The sequence below is a fragment of the Dreissena polymorpha genome, chromosome 1, assembly GCF_020536995.1.
Source record: "Dreissena polymorpha isolate Duluth1 chromosome 1, UMN_Dpol_1.0, whole genome shotgun sequence".
Lineage (NCBI taxonomy): Eukaryota > Metazoa > Mollusca > Bivalvia > Myida > Dreissenidae > Dreissena > Dreissena polymorpha.
In genome coordinates, this window is record NC_068355.1 from 210,846,401 (window position 1) to 210,872,756 (window position 26,356).

Below are 26,356 nucleotides of genomic sequence, written 5' to 3' on the forward strand. Positions count from 1 at the left end.
TGTAGTATACTTATGAACATCCGGGTACTTTTAAGTACATATAGTTCCTGAACAGATGAACCGACAATGACCAATTGAACATTACTAAATGTACCCTTGTGGTGGTTCATGAGCCTTAAAATTGTAGGCATTCACAATATGATCAATGATTACTCTACCAGGTTGTTGAGGATTCGCCGGTGACGTCACTTTTCTGACCTCATACGCAAGTTGAGGTCACAGAGCAAGTTGTATCAGGGTCTGTAGATGTGAATTTCCCGAGCAACGTCTGTGTGACAGTGGCGTCAGAGATGCTCGCAGAACTTCCGGGCATGCCGGAGACAAAAGTCGGCGGCTAAAGTGAAATACCAATGCAGTGGTAAACATAAACGTAATACATTATTGCGTGATAGAACGCTTCATTCATGATATAACAAAAGTCGGTGGCTACAGTGAAATAGGTAACAGTTCACTTGTAAATAAACCCTTTGTTTGCGGGGGGGGGTGGGGGTTGGGGGTAACATAAAATTGCCTACCGTATTAATACAGGCTGGCTTTGTGAACGTGTGATTGACGGTGTTGACGCTGTCTGAACAATCCACGTTGATGACGTGAGGTCCATCGGCGGCCGCTAACGTCGCCCCCGCTTTAACGCGGATATTGAACGCTGAAAACAAGCATAATTCGTCGGTCGGTTAAAAAAATAACTCGCCGAAATAAGTAATTATGAGCATTTGTTTGTTTACTGACTACTGGAGGAAAGGAGATTCTTACTGTAGCGGAGGGAGAAAGAAACTCGTGAAATGGTATACTTTAGACACTTGCTTGGTGAAATATGACCAGCCCTCTATCAAAAACGGGGCTTTTATGGAATTAAAAAAATAAATATTTAAGCTGAAAGTATCGTGGCTAAATAATCTATGCGAACTGCACAGGCTAATCAGAGAAGACAATTTACGCACATGCATTAAGCTCCGTTTTCCCAGAGCACGGCTCTTGAATAGTTTAAGACAATTGGATCCTATCTAAATCTTACGAGAAAACCAGATTTTAACTTGTAATCGTAACACGAGACTATGCGGTATTGACTAATAATTCATTTCAAATGTGTTTTACATATAAAGTAAAATTCATTTCTGTTTAGCCACTTTTGCAACATTGAAATTCGACGACAGACAACCTGGGCTAGTGGCGAGTACCACTTCAAAACGGGCGTTTTGCGGCGCTCTCACGGAGCAGTTTACGGCGTCATCGCTGTCTGTCACGCTGAACGTGTGGAGGATTGTGGCGACCGTCTGCAAACCGTCGTTGATAGCCGTTCCGATCGCCGGAAGTACTGATATCACCGGAGGCTAAAGTCGCCAAGAGAAAAAAATGTGTAAAACCCGGCAAACCCCGTTGACTCTGCAACCTGTAACTGCATGTGCGTAAAGTGCAGTCTGCACAGGCTAATCAGGGACGACAATTTTCCACATAATGAAGATTTTCGCGAAGAAGAGACTTCCGTTCAACGAAATGAAATCCACAAAAGCGGAAAGAGTCGTCCCTGAGTAGTATATGCGGATTGCACTGGCGAATATCCTTATGGGATGACACTTTACGCAGATGCACTGAACCCATAAAAACATCCAACATTGCTTTTTAAAACAGTTCCATACAAACCTCGTCGACAATATTGACGTTGAACGTTCCCGTGATGGCGGTGTTTCCATCCGTACACGTGATCGTCAACGGCAACGGAACCGCCTGGTCATTGAAGTCTATAGACGCTTGTGTTACGGCGGCACTGACCCACACTTGGAACTCTAGAATAAGACATGTTTAAAGGTAAAAAAAAATATATTGGTTGTTTAAAATTTATTTAAAATGGTGTGGTCTTTAAGGATCTTGTTCACGATGTCATACTTTTACAACAAAGCGTAACCTAAACTTTTTGAGTTAGGGAGGCGGATGTACACTCGACACGCTTCACTTGGTGACCGACGAACTTACAGTCGGAGTAAGATCGAATGCATGCGCTTACTCGCATACACCATTGAGACTTCTGTATCGAGCTTTTATCAAGCGTGCTCCACAAAATGACTTATTATTGAGAAGACTTAATCCGTTATTAAAAGACGCCATACCCGGCTTTTGAAGATCTGCCGGTGACGTCACGGATCTGATCTCATACACTGACGTCAGCGATGACGTAATACTGCATGTCGTGTCGGGATCGGTAACGGTGAAGACACCGAGTGACGTCGCGGTGACGGTCGAGTCGGGAATAGACGGAGATGTGCCGGGAATTCCCGTAACGAACGTCGGAGGCTATACAAAATATAAAATACCATGATTTTTTTGTTACAGTAAAGACCTGTATTTTATTAGTAAAATCCGTGCAATATGTGATTATATAGATGGATGTTAAGCGTTCTACATAAAAACACAGTTAATGAAATATGAGGAGTATTTTAAAATGAATTGCTCAACTTTAAAAAATGAATTGCTAAAGTCAATGGTTAATATAAAACACGTATAGCATTAGTTTTCAAAATCTGAACTGTTAACTGAATGACATATAAATAAATAGATGATCAATAGTAGAAGTAGTATTTGTAGTATATGTTGTTGTTGTCGGTGTTGTCGTTGTTGTTATTGTTTTTGTTCTTGTATACAATTGATCAATTATAGTGTTCGATGTCTTTGACATTCAATTCTTGACCAGTTGTGGAAGTCAATTTGACAAATGAAAAGCGACCGGCAATTTTCACTATACATTTTTCTGTCAGAAAGAAACTCTATGTTAAATTCCAAAAGATTGAATGTGTATACACGAAATACCGTGTCACCTAACAGAACAGGTGAAAAGATGTTTGTGTACAATAGTACCGCTGTGAACAAAATCAGCTTGAATGTGCAACATCGTTTGCTTAAAAAAACAAGGATATGTTCAAAACCCATCAACACTCAAAATCAACGAATATTTCTTACAATATTTCGAAAAATAAAGTTAACACAAAAAAATTAATGTTACATATAGCAATATCCTAAATTGCGAAATATGTGGTCGTTCTCATGATTACGACGCTGCCCGGAGCCAGTATCGAGTTCGCTGGTAAATATTCGGATATCGTGGCGTGAAATTAAATGGAAATGGAATCTTTTGTCGCAAAAAAAGTAATAACGAGCATTTTGTATCTCATTAAATCTATGTTACCATACCATATATAGCGTTGAAAATTTCGCTATTGCTATAAGGAACACTGATTTCGTATGGGTTAACTTTATTTTACGAAATATTTTGCGAAATATTCGTTGAGTTTGAGTATTTATGTTACTGTAAAAAAAGGACATGTTAATTTTCAATTTTTGAGAAAAAAATGTTCTTGAAAATACAGATGATTAAAATCACGTATGTATTAATTTTTTGTCTAAAATATCAGGCTTTTAAAAAACAATATCACAATATAACGAATATGAAGATGTCACAGATTCGGATGGACAATATTTTTGTGAGCACTATAATATTGCGAGACAAATGAAGTACAATGATTATTATTTGTGATACATTAACCCATTTATGCGTAGTGGACTCTCCCATCCTTCCAAATTGGATCAATTTATTTCCAAAATTAGGGATGTCTAGTATATTAATTTCTATATTTAGAATAGGTCTTACAAAAAATCATTTAAGCAAACAGCGCAGACCCTGATGAGACGCCGCATCATGCGGCGTTTCATCTGGGTAAATGCTGTTTGCCAAGGCATTTTTTTCTAGACGTTAGGCATAAATGGGTTAATGTTCGTTGATTTTGTGGGTTTACCGATCCACGAATTTAACACAAAAACTTCGGAAAATGACCGACTTAATTTCAACATTTCTTCCTAAATTGAAAATCCACAAATTGACCTGCGTACGAAAATGTATTTTTAGGCAACAAAATATCATGGCCACAAATATAAAGAGGATAAAGATCAAGTTTATCACGCGAGGCTTTGAACCATGTTAGCGCGAGGCGTGCCGAGCGCTACCATGGTTCGAGCCGAGCATGATAAACTTGATATTTATTCAAAACTCACATAGTATTCTATTTATTCTATTATTTCATCCCCTTTTCCATTAATAATTATAAAACATCGCATTTTATGACGATTTTATCTTTCCGTAATTGACAAAAACGTATTCTCCATTTTTTGAAAAATCCCAAATCTGATCTAAAAATAGCGATAGTATAAAGCTTAAGTTTATAAGATCGTTGTTATAGTATCGATTTTCATCTGGTTATAGAATAAAAATGATTTCGAAGTACCTTCTCAAGTAAGGGAGCAGTAAACGTTCTTTGAACAGTTAACTGCGTGATTGAGAACCCACGAAGTCCACGAAAATTAGAGTAGACCGTTTAATATGAACTTCGCAGTACTTCACAGATTAACGTGTCCAAGGAAAAGACATTTTTAAAACAAAAAATCACGAAATTAATTCCGACAAATAAAATGGTTTGTATGGTACCTTATCAAGTAAGGGAACCGTGAACGTTTCGGTTATGATATTCGCCGGCGATCTGTCATCAACGCACTGAACGTTAACGAGGAGAGGTGACGTCGCCGCGTCCAACTTCACGCCGGCTTTCACCCAGATGGCAAATGTCCGCGCCGTGCCGGGAACCACGTTGAAGAAGCTGTCCTGTGGCGCCTGTGGCGTAAGAAGGCGATACCTGTACCTTTACACCTATTTATTGCTGCTCGAATGCATCGAGAATCTAAAGGTTATTCAAACTCTATCGAGTCCGATTCCTGGTTAGATCCAGTACTTGGTGTCTTTGGGAGGATATAATGAAAACTCCCACATTGGGGATCGCACATATGAACGCCCTGTCGCTAGGCGGACACCATATCTATAACACCACGGCATTCTCACATAGAGGATAATTGGATGTTTATTGGTTTCGGTTGGTAATCGATTTTAATGCACAATAAATAAGAAAGCTTCTAATTTGCACACATTACTGCGCCAATTGTGAAAATACCGGTATTTATTTTTATGCAGTCATGAGTTGAACAAAAGAACACTATATCAACAAGTTTACTTTAAAGTTAATGCTTTTTCAAAGTTTTCTTACTGTCAAGTTCTTTTCCCATTTGCTTTTTTGTACTGGTATTTATATGCTTAGTCTCAATAGCAAAAGCTTTTTGTTGAAGTTTACATGTAAAAAAAACACTTAAAAAACAAACAGCCCGTGGGCTTTTTTTCATTGTTTGTGTACTTGATGGGTGTATAAAAAGAGATAGTAATTATACAATTTACATACAAAATCTATAGTTGATATTTCCAGAATTTTACGATTATACTCAATATAACGATTTTATATAGTAATCCCAGAAATTACTTACCTAAATTGAGCAAGTTATGAAACTCTGGTCGTTGACGTCCGTGACGCTGAACGTGCGAAGTGACGCCCCGTCAGCAATCCGTCGGCACGCGCCGGCGACAGCGTAGCGGGAAGTCCGGTAAAAACCGGTTTCTAAAGCAATATGTAGGTTTATTGTGATCTTCTTATAAATCTGGAAACTTCATTACCTGTTTGAAGCAATAGCGAAAACAGAAGAGTAACACATGACGTTTTAAAAATATGCAGGACCGCGACGTCAAACCATAGAATCATTTCTTTACAGGTTTTTAATAGAAAACGAATTTCATCTTCCAAGCTTCTGTGACATTTACATTTGACGTTTTTGCCTTAAAAATTAAGGGCGTCATATGTAACCAGCATACCCATTTTGATGATCGTAAGTCCAAGCGTTCTCTTGATATCGAAGGGAAAAGAAATTGATTAGGGACCGACCGACCAACTTTGAATCATCAGGCGATTTATTGCATAAATTTATCTTACGGACTATTCCGGGAATAGTCCATGTATCACGATTGTTGAGATCTATCTAACCGAGGAATCCGGACAAAAACGATGTATCACTATTGCGACCGACCGACGTACTTTTCGAACAGTGGAATACCAATTACAACGGAATGAGTGCTAGAATGTCAATTGAGAAAAATTATGACAGTGCAAAACACATGTTTTTTGTCAATAGTTTAAACTCTAAACGTTCACATCGACTTCAGTAAACAGTATTTACTAAATAATAAACGATAAACGATTAACTTATTCGAAAACATGTTTTAACAAATGATTAAATCGTTTTTCAGTTATTCATTTTTATTATGCTTACGTCATCGGCTATATTGATGGTCCTTGATGACGTCACAGTGTTGATAGCATCAGTGCACGTGACGGTGATCGTTTAACTCGTAGCAGAGTCTTAATCAAGCAGGGCAATCGTCTTGACGTCGAACCCTTAAAAAAAACCACCTAATTAAACCTGATGGCTTAGCAAAAGGTGTCACCGATATTTAAACCATTTTAGCATCTCTTTGACACTCGCATTAACAAAAATTTATCCACCTTCTCCTCCTCATCATCAACATCCACCTCCTCCTCCTCCTCCTCCTCCTCCTCCTCCTCCTCCTCCTCCTCCTCCTCCTCCTCCTACTCATCATCATCATCATCACTATAACATTATCATCAAAAGCAGCAGCTGCAGCAGTATACTGATAATTATATTCCTACTCCTCATCAACAAAACCACTATAACAATCATCATGACCATATTAATGGATTCACCACTATCACAATCATCATCATCATTAAAATAACGTCACTAAACTTACGTATTACCGTCACCAAACTAACGTAACGACGTCTGCACATTAACGTAATGACGTCACCAAACTTACGTTGAGCTCCGGTAGCGGTATCCACCTTGGTGATGCCAAACTTTGCACTCTCCGGCGCGTTGATGGAACAGGAAATAGCGTCATCCTGGTCGGTAACGGTGAACTGATGTACGGAAGTGCCCACTGGCGATAGGTCACCCAGCGGACCGGAAGTACCGGCAAAATTGGTTAGAACGGGGGCCTTTAATGAAGATTTACTCTTTTTTTTCAATTTGAAAGTAAAGCATATGCCATATCTTAAGAACTATTTTTTATATAGAGAGGTAAAAAACAACTTGTGTAATGTATCCCATGATGTAGGCTATACTATCTAAGTCTACGCCCTTACAAACGGAATATATAGCTTATATCTATGTTCATAGTGTTTTCGCTCAGTTATATCCATTATTATTTTATTTTTGGAATCACTGTCACAACTTTAGAAAATCGTCAAATATATAAAAAAAGTTAGTTTTTTCAATGTTGTCCAAGCAATATCAGGCCATATTTTCTTAAAACAAACGCTTTTCTTCATTATACCGTTTGTTTCATATCGGGAACTAAAATACACAACTTCTATGTCTGGAATCGAACGTCTCCTGTACCGCAATCCTCACGCCCCCCCCCCTTCCCGCCCTCCCCTTTCGCCACGCTTTGGCGATCCACAAATGTGAATTATTTCATATATCTGTCATTGCATTGACCAAATGCAACCGTCCATAGCTTATGGATGTATTGGACGCTGCTTTCCGGACACATCAACGGACCGACAGACCGAGCTACTCCGAAACACTGCGTTCATGCGGTTTTCCGATTGCGGTGCTCATGTAGGAGAGAATACCGGTGAATTCGATAAAGAAATGAGCCGCGCTGGGGTAAAACGGGGCTTAATGCATGTGCGTTAAGTGTCGCACCAGATTTATCTGTCTAGTCTGCAGAGGCTGATCAGGGACGACACTTTCCGCTTTAACAGGATTTGTTGATAAAAAAGAGAATTTCTTTAAAGCCTCTATAACGTTCAAAATCAAAGACAATTTCATAAAGTATTTCGTAAAATAAAGTTAACACCTAAGCAATCAGTGTTCCTTATAGCAATAGCCACAATTTCAACGTTAGATGTCATATGATAACATATATTTTTGTAGATAAAAAAATGCTCGTTTTTATTTATTTGTGACACAATTAATTCCATTTTAATTTCCCGCAAATAAATCTATTCATACGAAACACGAACACTAAAATGGTACCATGTTAGTGTTAATGTGTCGTATGAATACATATCGTTGCGGGAAACAAAAAATGGAATTAAATATGCAAAACAATAATAAAAACGAGCATTTTGTGTCTACAAACATCTATTTTACCAGACCACATCTGGCGTTGAAATTTCGGCAATTGCCATTAGGAACACTGATTTTTAATTGTTCAAATTTATTTTACGAAATATTGTACGAAATTTTCGTTGATTTTGAGTAGTAATGGGGCTTTAAAAGTAAAATGCCGTACAAGCGGACTGCAGAGGCTAATCTCAGACGACACTGTACGCACTTGCATTAAGCCCCGTTTTCCCAGAGCGCCGCTTAAATGTACACGTACCGCGTCTGAAATGTCCACCTTGTAACTGCTGGTGATTTGGTCCGTCCCGTCACTGCACGTGATCGTCATGGATTCTACAGCGGTGACGTCATGATTCAGCGTACTCGCTGACTCCGCCTTCAGCCAAAGTTCGTAGGCTGCAGATAAAACAAATTGCAAACTTTAACTAGTTGACAATAATACTGCAAGAACTAAAAATATAAATTATTAAATAAAATCAGAGTAATGTAATAAAAACAAAAATTATATGAAAATTATATATATATATATATAATAAGAAATAACACATATTTAACAAAAAATGAAGAAAATATAAATAATTCATTTAACATATTCAAATAAGTGCAAAAGTATATTTTTTTAAAATAAGTTCAAAAAATGAAAACAGTGAAAACATAGTCAGCCGAAATGTTTAAAGAAAATAAAAATAAAACTCACTATATGTATCAGTATGAACTATCCAAAGAGTTTGTTTATTGTTGGTCAGATGACTCGTTTAGAGAAAATAGAGCGTAATTCTTGTTCATTAAAAATAATCACATAGCAGCCTGTGCAGTCCGCACAGGCTTATTAGGGAAGACACTTTCCGCCTTAATGGAAAGTTTCGTTTATAGGCATTTCCGAAACGAAACTCCAGTGCAGGCGGGGCGTACTTTTTTAAAGTTTTTTCTTATATTTGTAAATAATACGAACCTGATCCAACCGTTTTGATTTCAAACTTGGTGTTATCGACTGTGCACGTAATTGGGTTCGTGTCCGTGACGTCATATGCATAGAGAGACCTAGCCGTTGTCGTGACGTCACTGATCGGGGTCGGGTGAACGGTCAGAAGAGAAACCGGAACAAACACCGGGGCCTAGATAGTAGAGGTCAATTAATTCAGAAAAAATCACTCATTAAGTAGTTGCATAACATAAACTCAACCAGAAACGATAAACGTTTTATATAATTTTCGAATCACTTTATTTATAGACTTCTTAAACCGCTAACAAAATGCTAAGTAGAAGATATCTGATACTTAAACAACTTAAGAGCAATTTATTAAATAAATACATTTATATGAGTATTGTCAAGTTGTTTAAGTAAATAATCGTTCACATTTGCCAAACTACTATAATTAGGTATACTTGTACGTATAATATGAAATCTTCAAATTGTATTAGATTTTGAATGTTTGGCTTTCAATTTAATCAAAAATATGTGATATATGTTTTCCTGTAGTTTATAGAGAAAAATATGCAATATTATTACTTATTTCGAACAGAAAAAAAACTATTAATGAGACAACAAGTGAATTATTTCATTATTTTTTACGATCAAATGACGGATGTATTATTCCCGCGAAGGTCTTAAGTTTAAACCTCTTAAAATGTTAATAAACTGTTAAAAAGAATTAAATAACAAGACAATAATTTTGTACATCAGCTTGTGATGACATAGAAAATAAATATATTCACTCATTCATGAACATATTAATTAAATGGGATTTTTCTGAAATAATCACGTAATGACCTCAAAATAAGACTAAAAAGTGAACATGAGCGAAAGTTTTCACTTTCATCAAAACAGTAGAACCGGAAGTAACCGCCACGAGATCGGTTGTGTCCGCATCCGTGACGTCAATGGTGAATATCGGCTGTGACGTCTTAGTGTCGCTGATTGTGACGCTATCGTCCACGATTACTGGATCCTCATCTGAATACGCATAATGAAATAAATGCGAGCTCATAACATAACAATTAACTGATAATACAAATTATTTTCGGTTTTGTTTTTGTTTATTGGTTTCTTCTTTGTATGTTTTTTCTTCTTTAAAACATACTCAGACTCGCAGCAATCGTATTGATTATATCGATAACGTCAATCACATCAAAGCATATGAATCACTCAATCACACCAAACATAACAACCACATAAATCACATCAATGGCCAAAAGAACTTTAAAAAAAGGACAAAGTGAGCGACGACCAAACCAAATGTTGATAGACGTACCCTTTTTTCAAACGATGTAAATATGTGAGAATCCCGTCGCTGGCGATATACATAGACAACCGCTACTTACTGGCAGTCACAACCGCTCCGGCGGCGTAGGTATTGGCAGTATCCGGCATCATCGCCCAGGGAACTTCCGTCCCAACGACCGGGGCCGCCAGCACCTGGTTCTGGTTGCTCGAACCCGCTGCGACGCTGGAAGGAATGAGCTCTGCACCGGATGTGTACCTGCGTAACAATAACAAATAGGGGAATTCCACTTCGACCCGATTTCCCACGATTTGGCCCGATTTCCAATATTTTGAGGTCGGGGACATTCTTAGCTCAATCGGCGAAGGTCCTAACTCATTCGTAGTTAGTCGCGGGCCGATCGTAAGTGATTCCTTCAACTCGTGAGGAAAAATCGTGGCCAGATTTTAAACGTGTTTAAAATTTGACCAAGACAGAATTTAATCGCAGTTGACTCGTAACAGCGTCGTAGTGCGTTCTTGGGCGTCGTGATAGAATCGTAGGTAATTCGTAACTCAATCGGGAAATCGGTGATCACGTGATCTGTCTACGAATCAGTTACGACTTTGTCAAGACTCTCAAGAGTTCACCCCGAGTGATTTGCGAGCCCGCTAAGATTCTCGCGATTTAGTTACGAAACAGTTACGATTTTGTAAAGAATGATTAAGAATTATTATTTTTCTATCATGTTTTTGTCGAATAACCCAAAGTAAGGAGTATAGATGCGTAGGAATTAAATCACGAATGCGGAGCACGAGTGCTTTGATAACACGAATCTATACTCCTTACTGTCGGTTATTCGACAACAAGCCATCATATAAAAATATTATTCATATTCTAACACGATTCGGATTGATTTGGTTCAAGCTTTTGGACGTGAAGTATATTTTTCAATACTCTGCCCCTCTTAGTACAAAATTCACTATTTAGTGACGTCATTGAATTGTACAAACATATGACGTCGTTTTCATTCATAAATATTTTGCAAATTACATCACTTTCATTGAGAACAACACTTATAGAAACTAAATGAACACACGTGTATTAATTCTTTTGAAAAGCTGACATGCTATAAATGTTTTCTTAATTACGTTTCTTAAAAAAAAACATTCTTTGCAGGCGTGGTCAAGCCACTTATCACTAAGTATACAATTTGTTGTTTCATTACATTTATATACATGCTACATTTATTGCATTTCTTTTATAGCGGGATTTAGCACGTGCATTTTACTGCAATGTTTTCTTTATTTATTCGGAACTATTTTCGAAACATAAAGCTCCGCCCACAATTTATTGCAGAATAGCCCACACTTGATTTCCTTCTATGTCAATAGAAAACAAGTCGCGTGCGGTGTTAGAATCAATATCAGTAGATATTGGCGCCGAATTAATGGGTGCGTTCGGTGAGGTCCTAGCTTAGTCGTGACCGATCTGCATCGTTCGTAGTACAGTCGCAGAAGATTCTTACACATCGTAGTGAAGTCGCGACCCTATTTGCAAGACTTCAACCGAACCCCACGATTCGTCGTAACTCAATCGTACCAGTGTCGTAACTGAATCGTAGACTGTCACGAGTCTTCCCGATTCAATAAATGTGATAAATCGTAGCGAATCTTGGGCTTGTTTTCGTGGTGGAATAGGGCCAAAAGACAGTCAACTGGTAACACTATTCACTTTTTACCGCGATAGCAGCACTAACATTCGCGGAAGGGCAGACCATCGGATACAATGTTTTCTATGAACCGGAAGTGTATGAAGTGAATAGTGTTCATTTATTCACACACATATGAACTGTTTTATATATTGTATATAAATATAACAATCTTAAATCAAAAACGGCCATGAACATGGAGTGATGTCACACATACCACCCTATGACGTCATCGATTTCAACCTCTACTGTACCCGTCGACAAAGGAGTGTTTAGTCCGACGGCGGCTGAAAATAAGCGAATTTGTACATTTAAAATACAAAATAAAGAACGACAAACTATAAAGTAAATCATGTGGAAGTTCTTTATTTATTTTTATGTTATTGCTGAGAATTTGTTCATTTTAAATACATTATTAGGACCGGAAAATTATTAAGAAAATCATGTGAACGTTCTTCGTTCTCTTCTGACAAACACTCAATATACATGTCTGATGTTCAATATTTTGCTGTGCCGTTTATGTAATCAGAATATCGGTGACTAAAATTGTGGCAACTGAATGTTTTAATTTATAACGAACATTTGTTAGGCGTAGGTGTATAACAGTGTACTTGTTCTATTCGTGAAAAAAATCAAAGTAAAACAAAATAATCGAAACGCCGAATGTCATTATTCCCTCTTTAATTTCAGTGTAAAGATATGCGGATTTTTTTTAATTACCTTCTGAGAATTAGCTTGTACTTTAGTGTGGAACTTGTTAAATAAAATCAAGTTAAGTTCGTCTGATCTCCGTTACCTGTAAATGCTTGTTGCGCAATAAGTTCGTAACTTGATGTCGATGTCGGCCGCCATAGATGCATCGTGACGTCCCAAATTGACGTCACAAAGAATTTCCAGTTGTTGAGCGTTCCGCAGCAAGGCGACTTGGAAGACCCAATAAAAAATGTCAGCCCTAAAAGTGGAAAGAGTTCAGATAAAAAATTATGTGTTAATTTACGTGTTTGTTATCAATGACCGTTTACGTGTTTGTTATCAACGACCGTTTACGTGTTTGTTATCAATGACCGTTTACGTGTTTGGCATCAATGACCGTTTACGAGTTTGTTTTCAATGACCGTTTACTTGTTTGTTATCAATGACTGTTAACGTTTTGGTTATCATTGACTGTTTACGTGTTTGTTATCAATGACTGTTCACGTGTTTGTTATCAATGACCGTTTACGTGTTTGTCATCAATGACCGTTTACGTGTTTGGCATCAATGACCGTTTACGTGTATGTTATCAATTCCATTGAGTTCACTTTGCATATATAACAATAACGATAAAACGGAGGAAAATATGTCTAAAACGACCTACCGATACCAGTTCCGGTATTGGCAATGTGCGCTCCGGGGTTAGATGTCCCGATGTCGCCACATCCTTCTGTGAATAAGAAAACTTAGTGCTTTTAAACCTCGCAGCGCTTTGATAAACAAATAATGAAAGTTGTATCAATATTTGTTGGAGTACAGAAGTAGTCACTTAGTTACAGGAACAACAGCAACTTAATTTATATAATAAATTAATACTAATGGAAGTTTAAGTAAAAATGATGATGACCATCATCATCATAATCATAATAATAATAATCATCATCATCATCATCATCATCATCATCATCATCATCATCATCATCATCATCATCATCATCATCATCATCATCATCATCATCATCATCATCATCATCATCATCATCATAATCATAATCATCATCATCATCATCATCATCATCATCATCATCATCATCATCATCATCATCATCATCATCATCATCATCATCATCATCATCATCATCATCATCATCATCATCATCATCATCATCATCATCATCATCAATCATCATCATCATCATCATCATCATCATCATCATCATCATCATCATCATCATCATCATCATCATCATCATCATCATCACAGTTATTTGTTTTTAAATTCAAATAAAAACAATTTACATTGAATACAAGCTATTCCTAATTAAAGAAGCAGTAGTAGTAGTAGTAGTAGTTGTTGTTTTTGATATTTCATGTAAAAGTAGTTCTTTTTGTTGCTGTTGTTGTTGTTCTAAAAGAAAATTTGTTTGCTGATGATGTCGTCGGTGTTTGTCAAGATGATGGGAGTGGTACCGATACAGTTACTATATTAATGTCATTATTAAGGTGGTGTTGTTGATGATAATGATGAAATTTGACGTCACAATAACAATTTATACTTATTACATGCACATAAAATTGTCCTCAGAATAAAAACACAACCGAAAAACCTTCTTCTTTCCAAAACCTGCATGTTTAGGTTCTTTGAACTTGTTTACAAATCCTTTAAGTCCCTCCCCCCTTATAATATTTGTTCCCTTAAAGTCTTATTACTCTATCGAATGTTCCTTTGCTCGTGAAATAATTCCATTTGATGGATACGTTGTTTATTAATTGATAAAAGTTATGTAATTAAAGGCCTGTATCTTTCTTGGTATAAAGCTCGTTTACTTCTCTACTATATTGCAACGCATGTAGAAAATCAGTTGATAACATTAGACGTCGATGACTTAAAACATTAGACGTAGATGATTTTAAAAAATAAACGTAGATGCGTATTTGCGAAATAAAATGTAACTGTTTACTAATACGCTATTTAATGTTGAACGTTCAAATTATTACAACTTATACAGCGGTGCATTTTAATCATATTAGAATTTAATTAAAATCAATCAATAAGAAAAGCCCACATCACTCTATCATCCATAAACTTGTTAATTTCTCATTGTTTACGTTTGACGCACGTCTTTAAACCTTTCATTTAAAAATCGCTCATATTTCATAGAATAAAACCTGATTCATTTTCAAATAGATGCTGTATACAAGCAATGTGGAGCCTTCTTACACTCAAAGTGAAAATCAATAACTGCAATAGAAAGTGTATTAATGGTTAAACTTATTATGATAATCTCTGATCCATTCAAAAGAAGTAGCATCAATGCATGTTTATAATTGACACGACCAGACATTAAAATCATCGTAAACATTAAACATAAACAACCATTCATCAATGCTGTGAACAGATGGTTTAAATACGTAGACAGTCATAAATTGTGTTTACCTATTTTAATTACTTATGTGATCAATGAAATAAAATAAAATTGAATTAAATTAAATATGTTATTATGCTTTATACACTCAAACATATGGACTGTGCTCCGTGAAAAAGCGGTTTAATGCATGTGCGTAAAGTGCCGTCCCAGATTAGCCTGTGCTGTTCGCATAGGCTTATCATTGACGACACTTTCCGCAAAATTTTGACTTTCTTGAAACGAAAATATCATGAAAGCGAAATGTCGTCCCTGATTAGCCTATGCGGACTGCACAGGCAGTTCTGGGACAACACTTTACGCACATGCATTGATCCCCGTGTTCACAGTGCACGGCTCATCAAACCGAACGTGTCACAGTTTTGTTTGTTTGTTTGTTGTTAGATTTTTCACTGATTTCTCTGTTTTCCACGATATGCATTCACGTCAAGGCGCTCACTTTACCAACTCTCACTTACCTTGGTTTGTTGGTTTAGCAGTTCTAACTGAACATACATTGGCCAGAAGGAACGGCATTGGCGTTTAAAGATCGCTGTGTCGCAAAGGATATTGTGTCCGCCTAGCGATCGGGAGGTCACGGGTTTGATCCCCACTGTTTGAGCGTTGTTAAGTTCTCACCCATAGACAGCAAGTACTGGCTAGGCCCAGGCAACGGACTCAAGAGCGTTTCATATAAGCCTAAAACTTTCTATGCGATCGAGCTAAAAACATGGTTTTAAACTAATAGCTGCCTTATTTCAATGAGAGGTATGGGGAGGATGGCCGTAGAAAGGTTTGAATAACCAGCCCGCGCAATAGTAATGTGACCTGAGACCGGACCGAGGAACCGACTCGCGACTCTCATATTTGGTGCCAAGCACTCTACAAACTGCGCTAACCCGTCTTAGTAGGGACGAAACTTTCTCCCGGGGGTTGGTTCTCGGGAAATTCTTCCCATACCTCCAAATCAAGTAGGACATCAGTGCAGTTAGAACTGGTAAACCAGCTTACCAAGGGAAATTAGTCGCGTATGTTTTTCTTCCTGTCTGTGTTCGTCCGTCCGTACGATATGTAGCAAGTAGGGTACAATAATCATGTTACAATAATTCAATGTTCGAAGGGCAGGGGGCATAATTTTCGAACAAGTTTTAACGAAGCCTGATGCAGAATTGCACATGCGCATTTTTTTCATATAAGGTAAAGTGCATGCATGTATTATTGGTGTACCTTAAATAGTGTAGGAGTTATAATCGGCAATCGGCAAATTGTTTGTCTACGGACACACAGACGGTCAGACAGACAGACAGGAAGACGGACGGGCAAGGACAGGAAGTAAAACAGACATAAACACACACGAATATTGCGAATCCAGCATACCGCTATACTTTGTCTTGACTAAATCGATGGTTTTAATTAAATGTATAAGTATCCATTATTAGGCTGCAGCTTTGAATATTTTGAAATAGTTTACACAACTAAAGATAGACTTCAGGTGATCATAACATGCAACGTAGACGCTGTTTCGTGCGATTTGGAATAAAAACAAGAACACGCTTTTGTACCAATTCAGTTTTGTTTATTTTATATAAATATTAGATTGTGTTATTTTAATTTTAAACGTAAATAAAAGATGAATTCATCGCAACAACTTTTTGTATTACATATAACATATTCAAACATATTTACATGTTATTTTATGTTACATATATACAAATATATTTACATATACAACATATTAAATTATATATTCAAATATTAACATATTTAGCAACCATTAATAATAATAACAAAGGCACAACTTTGAACATTATGCGATAAAAAGAATAATAAGAGCAGCGTTTTGGGAAAACTGGGTTTAATGCATGTTAACATGCAAATCAGGGACGACAGTCTCCGCTTTTATGGTATTTTTCGTTTAAAGAAAGTCTCTTCTTAGCGAGAATCCAGTTTGGGCGGAACATGTCGTCCCTGATAAGCCTGTGACTTATTAGATCTACCATAATTAACAAGCGTTGAAGCGAACACGTGTAAATATCGCTTGTCATTGATGTATGATATTAAATCGTTACGTATAACACACGAACTGTTTTATCAATACTTGTCATACATTCAAAAATGTGTGAATAGCATAACTTATACATCGATACCGCATTATTCGCATTTGTTCACACCAAAAATGTACGCTTAACAATTAAAACATTCACAGAAGACACACATGATGATTTTGGTACAAAATAAGTCGAATGAACAATATTACATTCAATACGGAAGCACACTGGCTATTTTCTCCCACAAAATCTAAACACATGTGTAATTGTATAAATTCCTCCAGATCTCGACGTCAATAGATAGAACATTCGAATCAACGAAACGTATTTGTAACATCGTCACAACTAACGCATGCGTTTGTTCATTTCGTTGTCACAGACGAACAATTGATGCTTAGTCCATAGGGTATGCGAGCTTTTTCCGGATGCGACATCTGGATTCAAGCGCATTTTTTCGACGAGAGCCGGAAACCGCCAAATGTGATCACGAGATTACATGACGCTGCATCAATCCAGGAGGTCACTAGTTCTTTTATTGTCGGTACGTCGCCCGTTCCATACGCCGACGTTACGTGCTTCCGTCATTATAAACTCCTCGACGTCAATGCCGTAAAAAACTTCGATTTTGTCGAGGCTCATGCGCGAGGCGCCGTTGCTAGGCATGGTCTCCGTTGTTACGGCCGTCCGCGCATGCGCGCTGAGTGCCGCAGCGTCCAGTGGGCCTCCGAGGTAGTCCCGGGTGGCCAGCTCTAGGTTGCATTCCTCCGAGGTAGTCCCAGGTGGCCAGCTCTAGGTTGCATTCCTCCGAGGTAGTCCCGGGTGGCCAGCTCTAGGTTGCATTCCGGGAGAGCTGAAATGAAGACAGCTGAAATGAAGACACAAACTCTTTGCTTACAGAATATACGTTATTTTATTAAGTCACTTTATACACCTTGCGAAATGTGTATTACTAAATTAAGTTTATTTGATCAGTAAGCTATTGCATGTTTCGGTGGGTTGTGTCTCATGAGTGGGTTGTGCGACAGTCCCGCTGTCACAATCATAAACTATTGTATTTATTATATACATGTATATGGCCAAAAGCAACGTAACAAGCCATCAATCAAACAATGTATTAATAACTCGATACAAAAAGGAGAATGTTTTAGAACAGCGCAAACACATAGCGCCATTAAGTTATTCGATAGTTAAAACCAATGAATACGGAAAATGATTTATCATCGTCAAACAAACGGGAAACCTGTCTATTTTTTTTCTATACTTTATTTGCACCAATGTTTGAATGTGAGTATATGTTGATAACTAATTTATGCCAACACGTATCTATGGATATGGGCCGTGCTCAGTGAAAAAGGTGTTTAATGCACGTGCGTAAAGTGTCGTCTCAGATTAGCCTTTGCAGTCCGTACAGGCTCATCAGGGACGACACTTTCCGCTTTTATGACATTTTTTGCCTCACAAAAGTCTCTTCTTAGCAAAAATCAAGTTTTAATGGAAGTTTCTCCCCTGGTTAGTCTGTGCGAACTGCCCAGGCCTATCTGGGACCCACATACATAAACCCCATTTTCGCAGAGCGCGGCTCATAAATAATGAACACCACAGCGTACCTGTGGATACGTTATTAACACAACTATGTATCTATTGATATGTTGCCAACATGTACCTATAGATATGCAAATAAGGACAATACCTACAAATGTTTATATGTAATTATTTCCAGCACGTACCTCGGATGTGATTCAGCAGATGAAAGGTCGGAATGACAGACTGCGGGTCCAACATGTGCAATTTCACGAACAGTGTGTTCATCGCCGTGTTGTATTCCTCCTCTGTCACATGACCGCGGGCTATTTTTGCACCCATCCCATCGTCCAAGAGGGCTCCGTCATGCGCGCAATAATACGCTCCGCCCACTCCGGCCTGAAAGTAGTCGTTCGTTTATTTATAAATTCCCACATGGTCGACAACACGGCAAACATTCGAGGCATATTTCTTGCTTTTCCAACATAAAAAATCCACGAAATTTCGTGTCCATGAAAAAGTTGTAGTTTGTTTGACCACGAAATTTCTTGCCAATGAATGTAAATAATTAAACATTATTTAAAAAGACAGAGAACAAGCTTACCCATCATCGTCAATGAAGTCTTGCAAACTGATGTTCGTCCGTGCGTCTCTCACTACGGACGGGTACAGAGCGCAGTACATGGAGAACCCTGGAGAAAACAACAACAACAAATAACAAGTCCGGTCGGACTTTCGAGGTTTCAACAGAAGTAATATTACGGCGTTCAGCTCACTCTTTTCCTCGATTACCTGGTTTTCCAATGCTAAAATACTTAGTGATGCCAGTAAGGCTCGATTGGTCATTTTTGGCTCGGGCACTACTTACATATTCCCCGGGTATTCTTAAGTATACTTACATTTACCCCGGGTACGGTAAATATACTAAAAGGTTCCCCGGAATATTAACGCTAAATCGGTCGTTCAGGGCTATTTTGTTGTACTTAATTATGTTAAATGGCCTCTTTATAACCGAAACTCATACTCAAAAAGTATGTTGATTCAGTTTTTTTTAAAAGAGAAGTTTGTTTAAGATAATCGGCAGCGCGTTTTACGACATCGGATTTCGGGCGGGAATACAACTTGGGAACAGTCTATTATCGACCGGGTACGATTGAGTATATTTACCGTACCCGGTGTATATGTAAGTATACTTATGAGTACCCGGGTTACATGCAAGAAGTACCCGCGCCCACAATGACCAATCTAGCGCAAGTAAGCGATAACTACCCTGCGTGAATCAGGGGCAGGAGCAGAACATAGAAAGGTAATCGACCACATAACTATTTATTGTGTATATTGAAATTTAATCGGTCTATCGTTCTCCTGTGTTTTTTGCGAATTACACAAGCTATAATATAGAGAACTTAATAAATATTCAATGATCAAATCAGTGCAAAATAAAGTTAAATATTATAGTTATGTTTTACTTTTTAATTTAAATTTTCTTTAGACTCAAAATGAAATTGAGGGTCAACGATATCCGGCCTAAGGTTTGTGAATGACGTCATTTTTAAGTGCTTGGTCACTTCTTATATTTATTATGCAGCTACTTCTTTGTTAATAACCAATGGCATAAAGCAATATTTACCCAATTTCTTCTAATGTACGCTAGTATACAGTTCAGTCAGCACACTTTCCAAGTTATTCTTTTCGATCATACAGTAAAACTTGTACGGATCCTCTCCTTTTGAAATGGCCTCGCAAATGACTGCAACCGCCAGGCTGTGAATCGGTAATCCCCGTAAATCTTCGTCGGTTATTCGGGGATCTTTCGTCGCTTCCGGAAAAAATACTTCGTGAACACTTGGGTGTAGTTTTATGCAGTTCAGCAACAGATCACGTGACTCTTGCGTCACTAAATCGACGCCATTTTTAAATGGCGTCAATTATTGCAAAACGTCTAAAGTCAATCCATTATGATTTGGTTTACTTGGTCCGGAAAATAGTTTGAAACCTTTATCTTCATTTCTCTTCTTAATAACTGGACGTTTTACTGTCTTAAAAGAGGACACTCTTTGTACTTCAACATTCAACCTGTTTGTGCTTTTCTCCACTCTGGAGTTACTTGCTTTTGACACTTTTGTAACCTCAGACAATGAAGTTACTCGCAAATAAGTAGTCTTTACTTTCGTGTTCTTGAATGTCGTTGCATTATATCTTGAGAAAATTGTAGATGTCTGAAAGATAAGGAACGCTTATAGTAGTATTCCAATAATGTATTTGAAGAATGCGGATAAATATAATTTTATTCAATTTAAGTGAACACAGCAAAATATAGTAATAGAGTAAATTGTCCATGACATTGCGCTTTGAAAGCAATTAGTTTACAAAAATATTTAGTTTTATTATATTATCATTGGCAATATACCACTAAATAATGAACAATATATGCTATTAATATACCGTGCTGCCATTTCAAACATGTTGACATTATTTTTAATTTTCAAAGAGGCGTGCCTGACCCTTGTGATATAATAAATGTGGGTCATATAGAATCAGTCGACATATGTCGCCTTCGTAGATCATGTGACGACGATATTAAACTAACATCTGTCGCAGTTATAGTACAATTGTTATATATTGTTTTCGTCGTTTGAGCACGTGCGAATTAGACGAAAACTACTTTCCCTTGTCAATGTAGTTTCCGATAGGTGGCTCTGTAAGAGAGCGTTTTACTCGTGGCCGAGAAACTCTGTTCAGTCATTCAGCGTTGGGATTGACTGATCGATACATGTGTTAATTTGCACGGGATAAACTTGCATATGAAAATGACCACGCGGTCTGGCGAAGAGTGTGCTTCTCTGGAAAATATGGACTTAAATAGTTCAATTAGGGAACTTTTAGTAGAAATGCGCGAACAGAAAAGAGAAATAAGTTCTCTAAAAGAAGAAGTTCGAGGGAATTCGCTTTCCGTGCGTTCTGAAGTTAAAAAATTGAAGACGGAATATGAACTAAAATGGCGATACGAAAGCAACAAAATTCAGCACGATTTCAATTCGGAATTGCACGAGAACATTAGCCAGGTGCTTTGGGCATTTGAAAACAACAAACAAGAGTACGCTCGCGAGCTAGTTAATGACGCTTGTGAACAGTTAAAGCGACGAAACAAGCTTATCCGTATAGCAGACACGTCTGAGGGCGGATGGGAGACGGTACGCCAATATGAGGCAAACCCCGTGGCTAGCGACTCGAGTGATGAATCAAGGATCAACAGAGCGGAGGCAAGAGCAGCAAAGAAGAAGAAGGCGAAGTCAAAGAAAAGTGTTAAGCCTTCCGCTACCGTCACTTCCGGAAGCTTGCCACGTGGCGGAAACACGTTTTCGTTTCCGGTGCAACAGCAGCGCTCAGGACCCATGCAGCAACTGCATTCTTTTCATCCCCATTATTTCAAGGGCAATGCAAGAGACGGAATTGGTCCCTGTTTCGCTTGTGGAGAAACCACCCACCTCAGACGCCACTGCCCCTACACCCGGCGGATCCCGCAGCTTGACGTCCCTACCAAACAGTAGTCACAGACCGCAGAACCCGGTTATACCAGACGTAGATTTAAAAGATGAGTATTTATCGTTTACTGATAACTTTGCTAACAGTCAGGAAATATTTACTGACGACTATTATGAGTACGAACAAGGCCAGAAAGAAATACTGGTTAAAAGTAGATTAAAAAATCATGTGCAATTTTGGAGAGATATTGGAGCTAACCAATTCATTTTAGACACTATTCAAAATGGTTATAAAATTCCATTCTTTTCTTTACCAGACCATGTACATTGTCGAAACAATCGTTCAGCTTTATATGAAAATGATTTTGTGACTGAAGCTATAAAAAGTTTGTTAGATCGCGGTCTTATTGTGAAATGTACAAATGCTCCACACGTTGTTAATCCGCTGACAGTTTCTTGTAATAATAATGGGAAAAAACGGCTTATTATAGATTTACGAAAGGTTAATCTTCATGTTTGGAAGCAATCAGTAAAGTATGAAGACTTGCGTTTAGCATTGATGTATATCAAAAAAGATTGTTGGATGATTAAGTTTGATATAACGTCAGCATATCATTTTGTGGATATTTTTCTGCCACACACAGATTATTTAGGTTTTGCCTGGGAAGATTATTCAGGTATTCTGGTCTATTACAAATTTTTGGTTCTTCCTTTTGGTTTGTCGTCTGCTTGTTATATCTATACAAAATTAATGAGGCCATTAATTGCAAAATGGAGAGGCGAAGGTAAAAAGATCATCATGTTTTTATATGATGGTTTTGGCACCGCAGAGACATACGATAAGACAGTAATTATGTCACGGGAAATTAAATCAGATTTGTTGTTATCCGGCTTGGTGCCTAAAGTTGATAAATCATGCTGGGAGCCAGTGCAAGAATTACAATGGCTAGGATCTCAGTTAAATACAGCTAATTTCACCGTGCGTATATCGGGGTGTAGAATCGATAAAGTTCTACAGACACTTAGATTTTTACAAACTTCGGACTATGTTTGTGTGCGAAGAGTTGCTAGTTTTGTGGGACAAATTATATCTATGGGTATAGTATTGGGAACTGTTTCTCAGATTATGACTAGGTGTTTGAGCATTGACATCCTTAAAGCAAAAACGTGGAACTCTTATATTAAGTTGTCTGAAGGAAGTAAGGTTCAACTTTCGTTTTGGAATGATCATTTACAAATTATAAATGTTAGAACATTGGCAATCAGTCATGGCTGTACTAGAATTGTTTATAGTGACGCTAGCAGCACTGGTTTAGCAGGGTATGAGGTCGAAATGCAAAGCGGTGTAGTGCACGACACGTGGTCGCCGTCGGAAGCGGCAAAATCCTCCACGTGGAGAGAATTGTGTGCTGTTTATAGAGTAATGTTGTCGCTTGAGCATGTATTGGTAAATCAAAGAGTTAAGTGGTTTACTGATAACACAGGTGTATGCAGCATTGTTGCTAAGGGCTCCATGAAGCCTGAATTACAAGATTTAGCGATGAAAATATTCGGGTATTCTTTAGTTCATTCTATTCATTTGGAGGTTGAATGGATACCAAGGGGAGAGAATTATGTGGCAGACTATTTGTCCAAAATAGTAGAAAAAGACGATTGGGGTATTTCCCCTTACATTTTGTCAATAATTCAGTCTTCATGGGGAAATTTAGAGGTCGATTTCTTTGCCTCGAAACATAACGCCAAATTACAGCGATTTTATTCTAGATTTTGGTGTAAAGAGTCTGAAGGAGTTGATGCTTTTACTTACCCATGGACGCATAGTTTTGGCTTATTTGTACCACCTATAATATTAATACCAAGGGTATTGCTTAAAATGCAATCTTGTGGGGCAAAAGGTGTTTTGATTGTCCCAGAATGGAAGTCGGCTAATTTTTGGCCTATGATTTGGACAAGTGATGGACATTTTAAGTCGTTTGTAATAGACTATATGGAATTACCAACGGCAATAAGTTATTACATACCATGTAAGAATGGTTCTGGGTTGTTTGGTGTTGAAAATCTTAAATTTCGCATGTTAGCACTTTTGATATCATTTGTGAATCATGAACATTGATAGTGTTGCTTACTGTTTGTAAATATAATGTGTTAAGTAACAAACTGTGTCAACTTTAGTGCTGTTACACATTTATTTTTTCAGAGATACGGAAGTGAAGTTGATGGCTTGCCAGAGGTCTTGGCGGAGAAGGTATCCTTGCTGCCCGAGTTGCTTAAAGTCACCAAAGCGGAAAACACGCACCTCAGTTACAAAAGGGGCTTCAATCGATGGCGTCGTTGGGGGTATGCTAATGGGCTTTCAAGCGGGGATGCCTTGCCCGCCAAGGCTTTTCAAGTTGCGCTATATTTAGCGTCAATTATACAAACAGCTAGTAGTGCAAGTCCGATTATAAATGCGTTCTACAGTATTAAATATTATCATGATTTATTTGATTATGTATCACCTACTGATTCAAGACTTGTCATTAATATGTTAGAAGCTGCAAAACGGCGTTTAGCGAAACCTGTGAATAAGAAAGAACCAATGACTGTTGATTTACTGCAACAAATGTACACACATATGTATGTTGAAAATGATGTTATGAATCAAAGATTTATTTGTATATGCCTTTTATCATATGCTGGGTTTTTAAGAAGTGCAGAGGTACTAAAGTTGAGAAGGAGTGATGTTTGTATTAACAGTAGTTACTTAAGTGTATTTATTGAATCTAGCAAGACAGATAAGTTCCGTGAGGGAGCATGGGTGCTTATTGCTAGGACAGGCACACAGTTGTGTCCAGTAGTCAATTTACAGAAATACCTTACTTGGACAGATTTTTCATCGGAATCTGAATGTTACTTGTTTCGTCGGTTAAGTTCAACGAAATGTGGACATAGGCTCAGACAGGAAAACAAGCATTTGTCATATAGTAAATTTAGAGAATTGTTTTTGATTGCGTTTAAACCGCATGTTCAAGACATAAGCAAATATTGCCTTCATTCTTTGAGAGCTGGTGGCGCAACTGCTGCGGCTAATAATGGCATTCCTGACAGGTTATTTAAACGTCATGGTAGATGGCTGAGTGAAACAGCTAAGGACGGCTATGTTTAAAGCTCAGTTGATGAGAGGTTAAGGGTTTCAATGTCACTTGGATTATAACCATCAATGCATTTTATAATAAGCCAATTATTATTTGTACTATACTTACAAGCCCGTTCTTTTAATTCAGTCGGTCATACCAATGACTTACCAAAAAATATGTTGTATTTTTGTTGTTTTTCCCTATCGGGAGCGTAGTTGTAAAGGGAAATATTGTTTTCGTCGTTTGAGCACGTGCGAATTAGACGAAAACTACTTTCCCTTGTCAATGTAGTTTCCGATAGGTGGCTCTGTAAGAGAGCGTTTTACTCGTGGCCGAGTAACTCTGTTCAGTCATTCAGCGTTGGGATTGACTGATCGATACATGTGTTAATTTTTTATTTTGTTTTGAATAACAGTAAGAGTAACATTACAAACGTTATTGTTTAAAAGTGTAATCTACATGCTTTTTACCCTGGTACGAGCTAATTTTGAAATTCAGTAATGTGTTTTTTACAACAGGTCATGCGTTTATCCACATTACGTACGCATTTAATGTATTCAATTTATACATGTATACCAGTATCATAATAATTATTATTTATCCCACTGAGGGATTCAGTCTCCGGAAGAGACGATAGGCGTGGCTGCCTTTATAGTTGCTTACGAGGAGGGACTCGTGTAGGCATACAGTATGCCTGGTGATGTAGCAGTCTACGTTGATAGGCGTGGCTTCCTTTATAGTAGCTTACGAGGAGGGACTCGTGTAGGCATACAGTATGCCTAGTGTCGTAGTAGTCTGTTGATAGGCGTGGCTGCCTTATAAGTTGCCTACGAGGAGGGACTCGTGCCGGCATACAGTATGCCTGGCGTTGTTGTAGACTATGTTGTATGTTGTAACAAAGCTTTTGTGTGTATTCATGTTTTTTATGTATGTTTGATGACTATGAAATAGTAATACACGGTATCAGTCAGTCGGTCATACCAATGACTTACCAAAAAATATGTTGTATTTTTGTTGTTTTTCCCTATCGGGAGCGTAGTTGTAAAGGGAATGCTATATATCCATAGTTGTGGCAAAGCTATATGCATCCTATTGTTAATTCGTTA

The 26,356-nt window shown here is 37.8% G+C and overlaps 1 protein-coding gene and 1 long non-coding RNA gene across 2 annotated transcripts; one reads left to right on the plus strand and one right to left on the minus strand.

Annotated features, from left to right (window-relative positions):
- Positions 1 to 520: 520 nt before the first annotated feature.
- Positions 521 to 1,722, minus strand: LOC127864874 (uncharacterized). Its single transcript, XR_008042333.1, has 3 exons — positions 1,642 to 1,722; positions 1,160 to 1,331; positions 521 to 646 (listed from the first exon to the last, which is right to left on the minus strand). It is a non-coding gene; the product is annotated as an uncharacterized LOC127864874 (long non-coding RNA).
- A 20,906-nt stretch (positions 1,723 to 22,628) lies between these two features.
- LOC127864859 (uncharacterized) lies at positions 22,629 to 26,251 on the plus strand. Its single transcript, XM_052404761.1, has 2 exons — positions 22,629 to 23,113; positions 24,332 to 26,251. The coding sequence occupies exons 1-2, from the start codon at positions 22,694 to 22,696 to the stop codon at positions 25,277 to 25,279; spliced, it is 1,368 nt and encodes a 455-aa protein (XP_052260721.1). The 5' UTR covers positions 22,629 to 22,693; the 3' UTR covers positions 25,280 to 26,251.
- Positions 26,252 to 26,356: the final 105 nt, after the last annotated feature.

Excerpts from the sequence above, each read along its gene's own strand:
- LOC127864859 (XM_052404761.1), top strand. The coding sequence starts at position 22,694 with ATGTATATCAAAAAAGATTGTTGGATGATTAAGTTTGATATAACGTCA. Across the intron at positions 23,114-24,331 it reads TAAATACAGCTAATTTCACC|AGATACGGAAGTGAAGTTGA; the intron begins GTGCGTATATCG and ends TTATTTTTTCAG.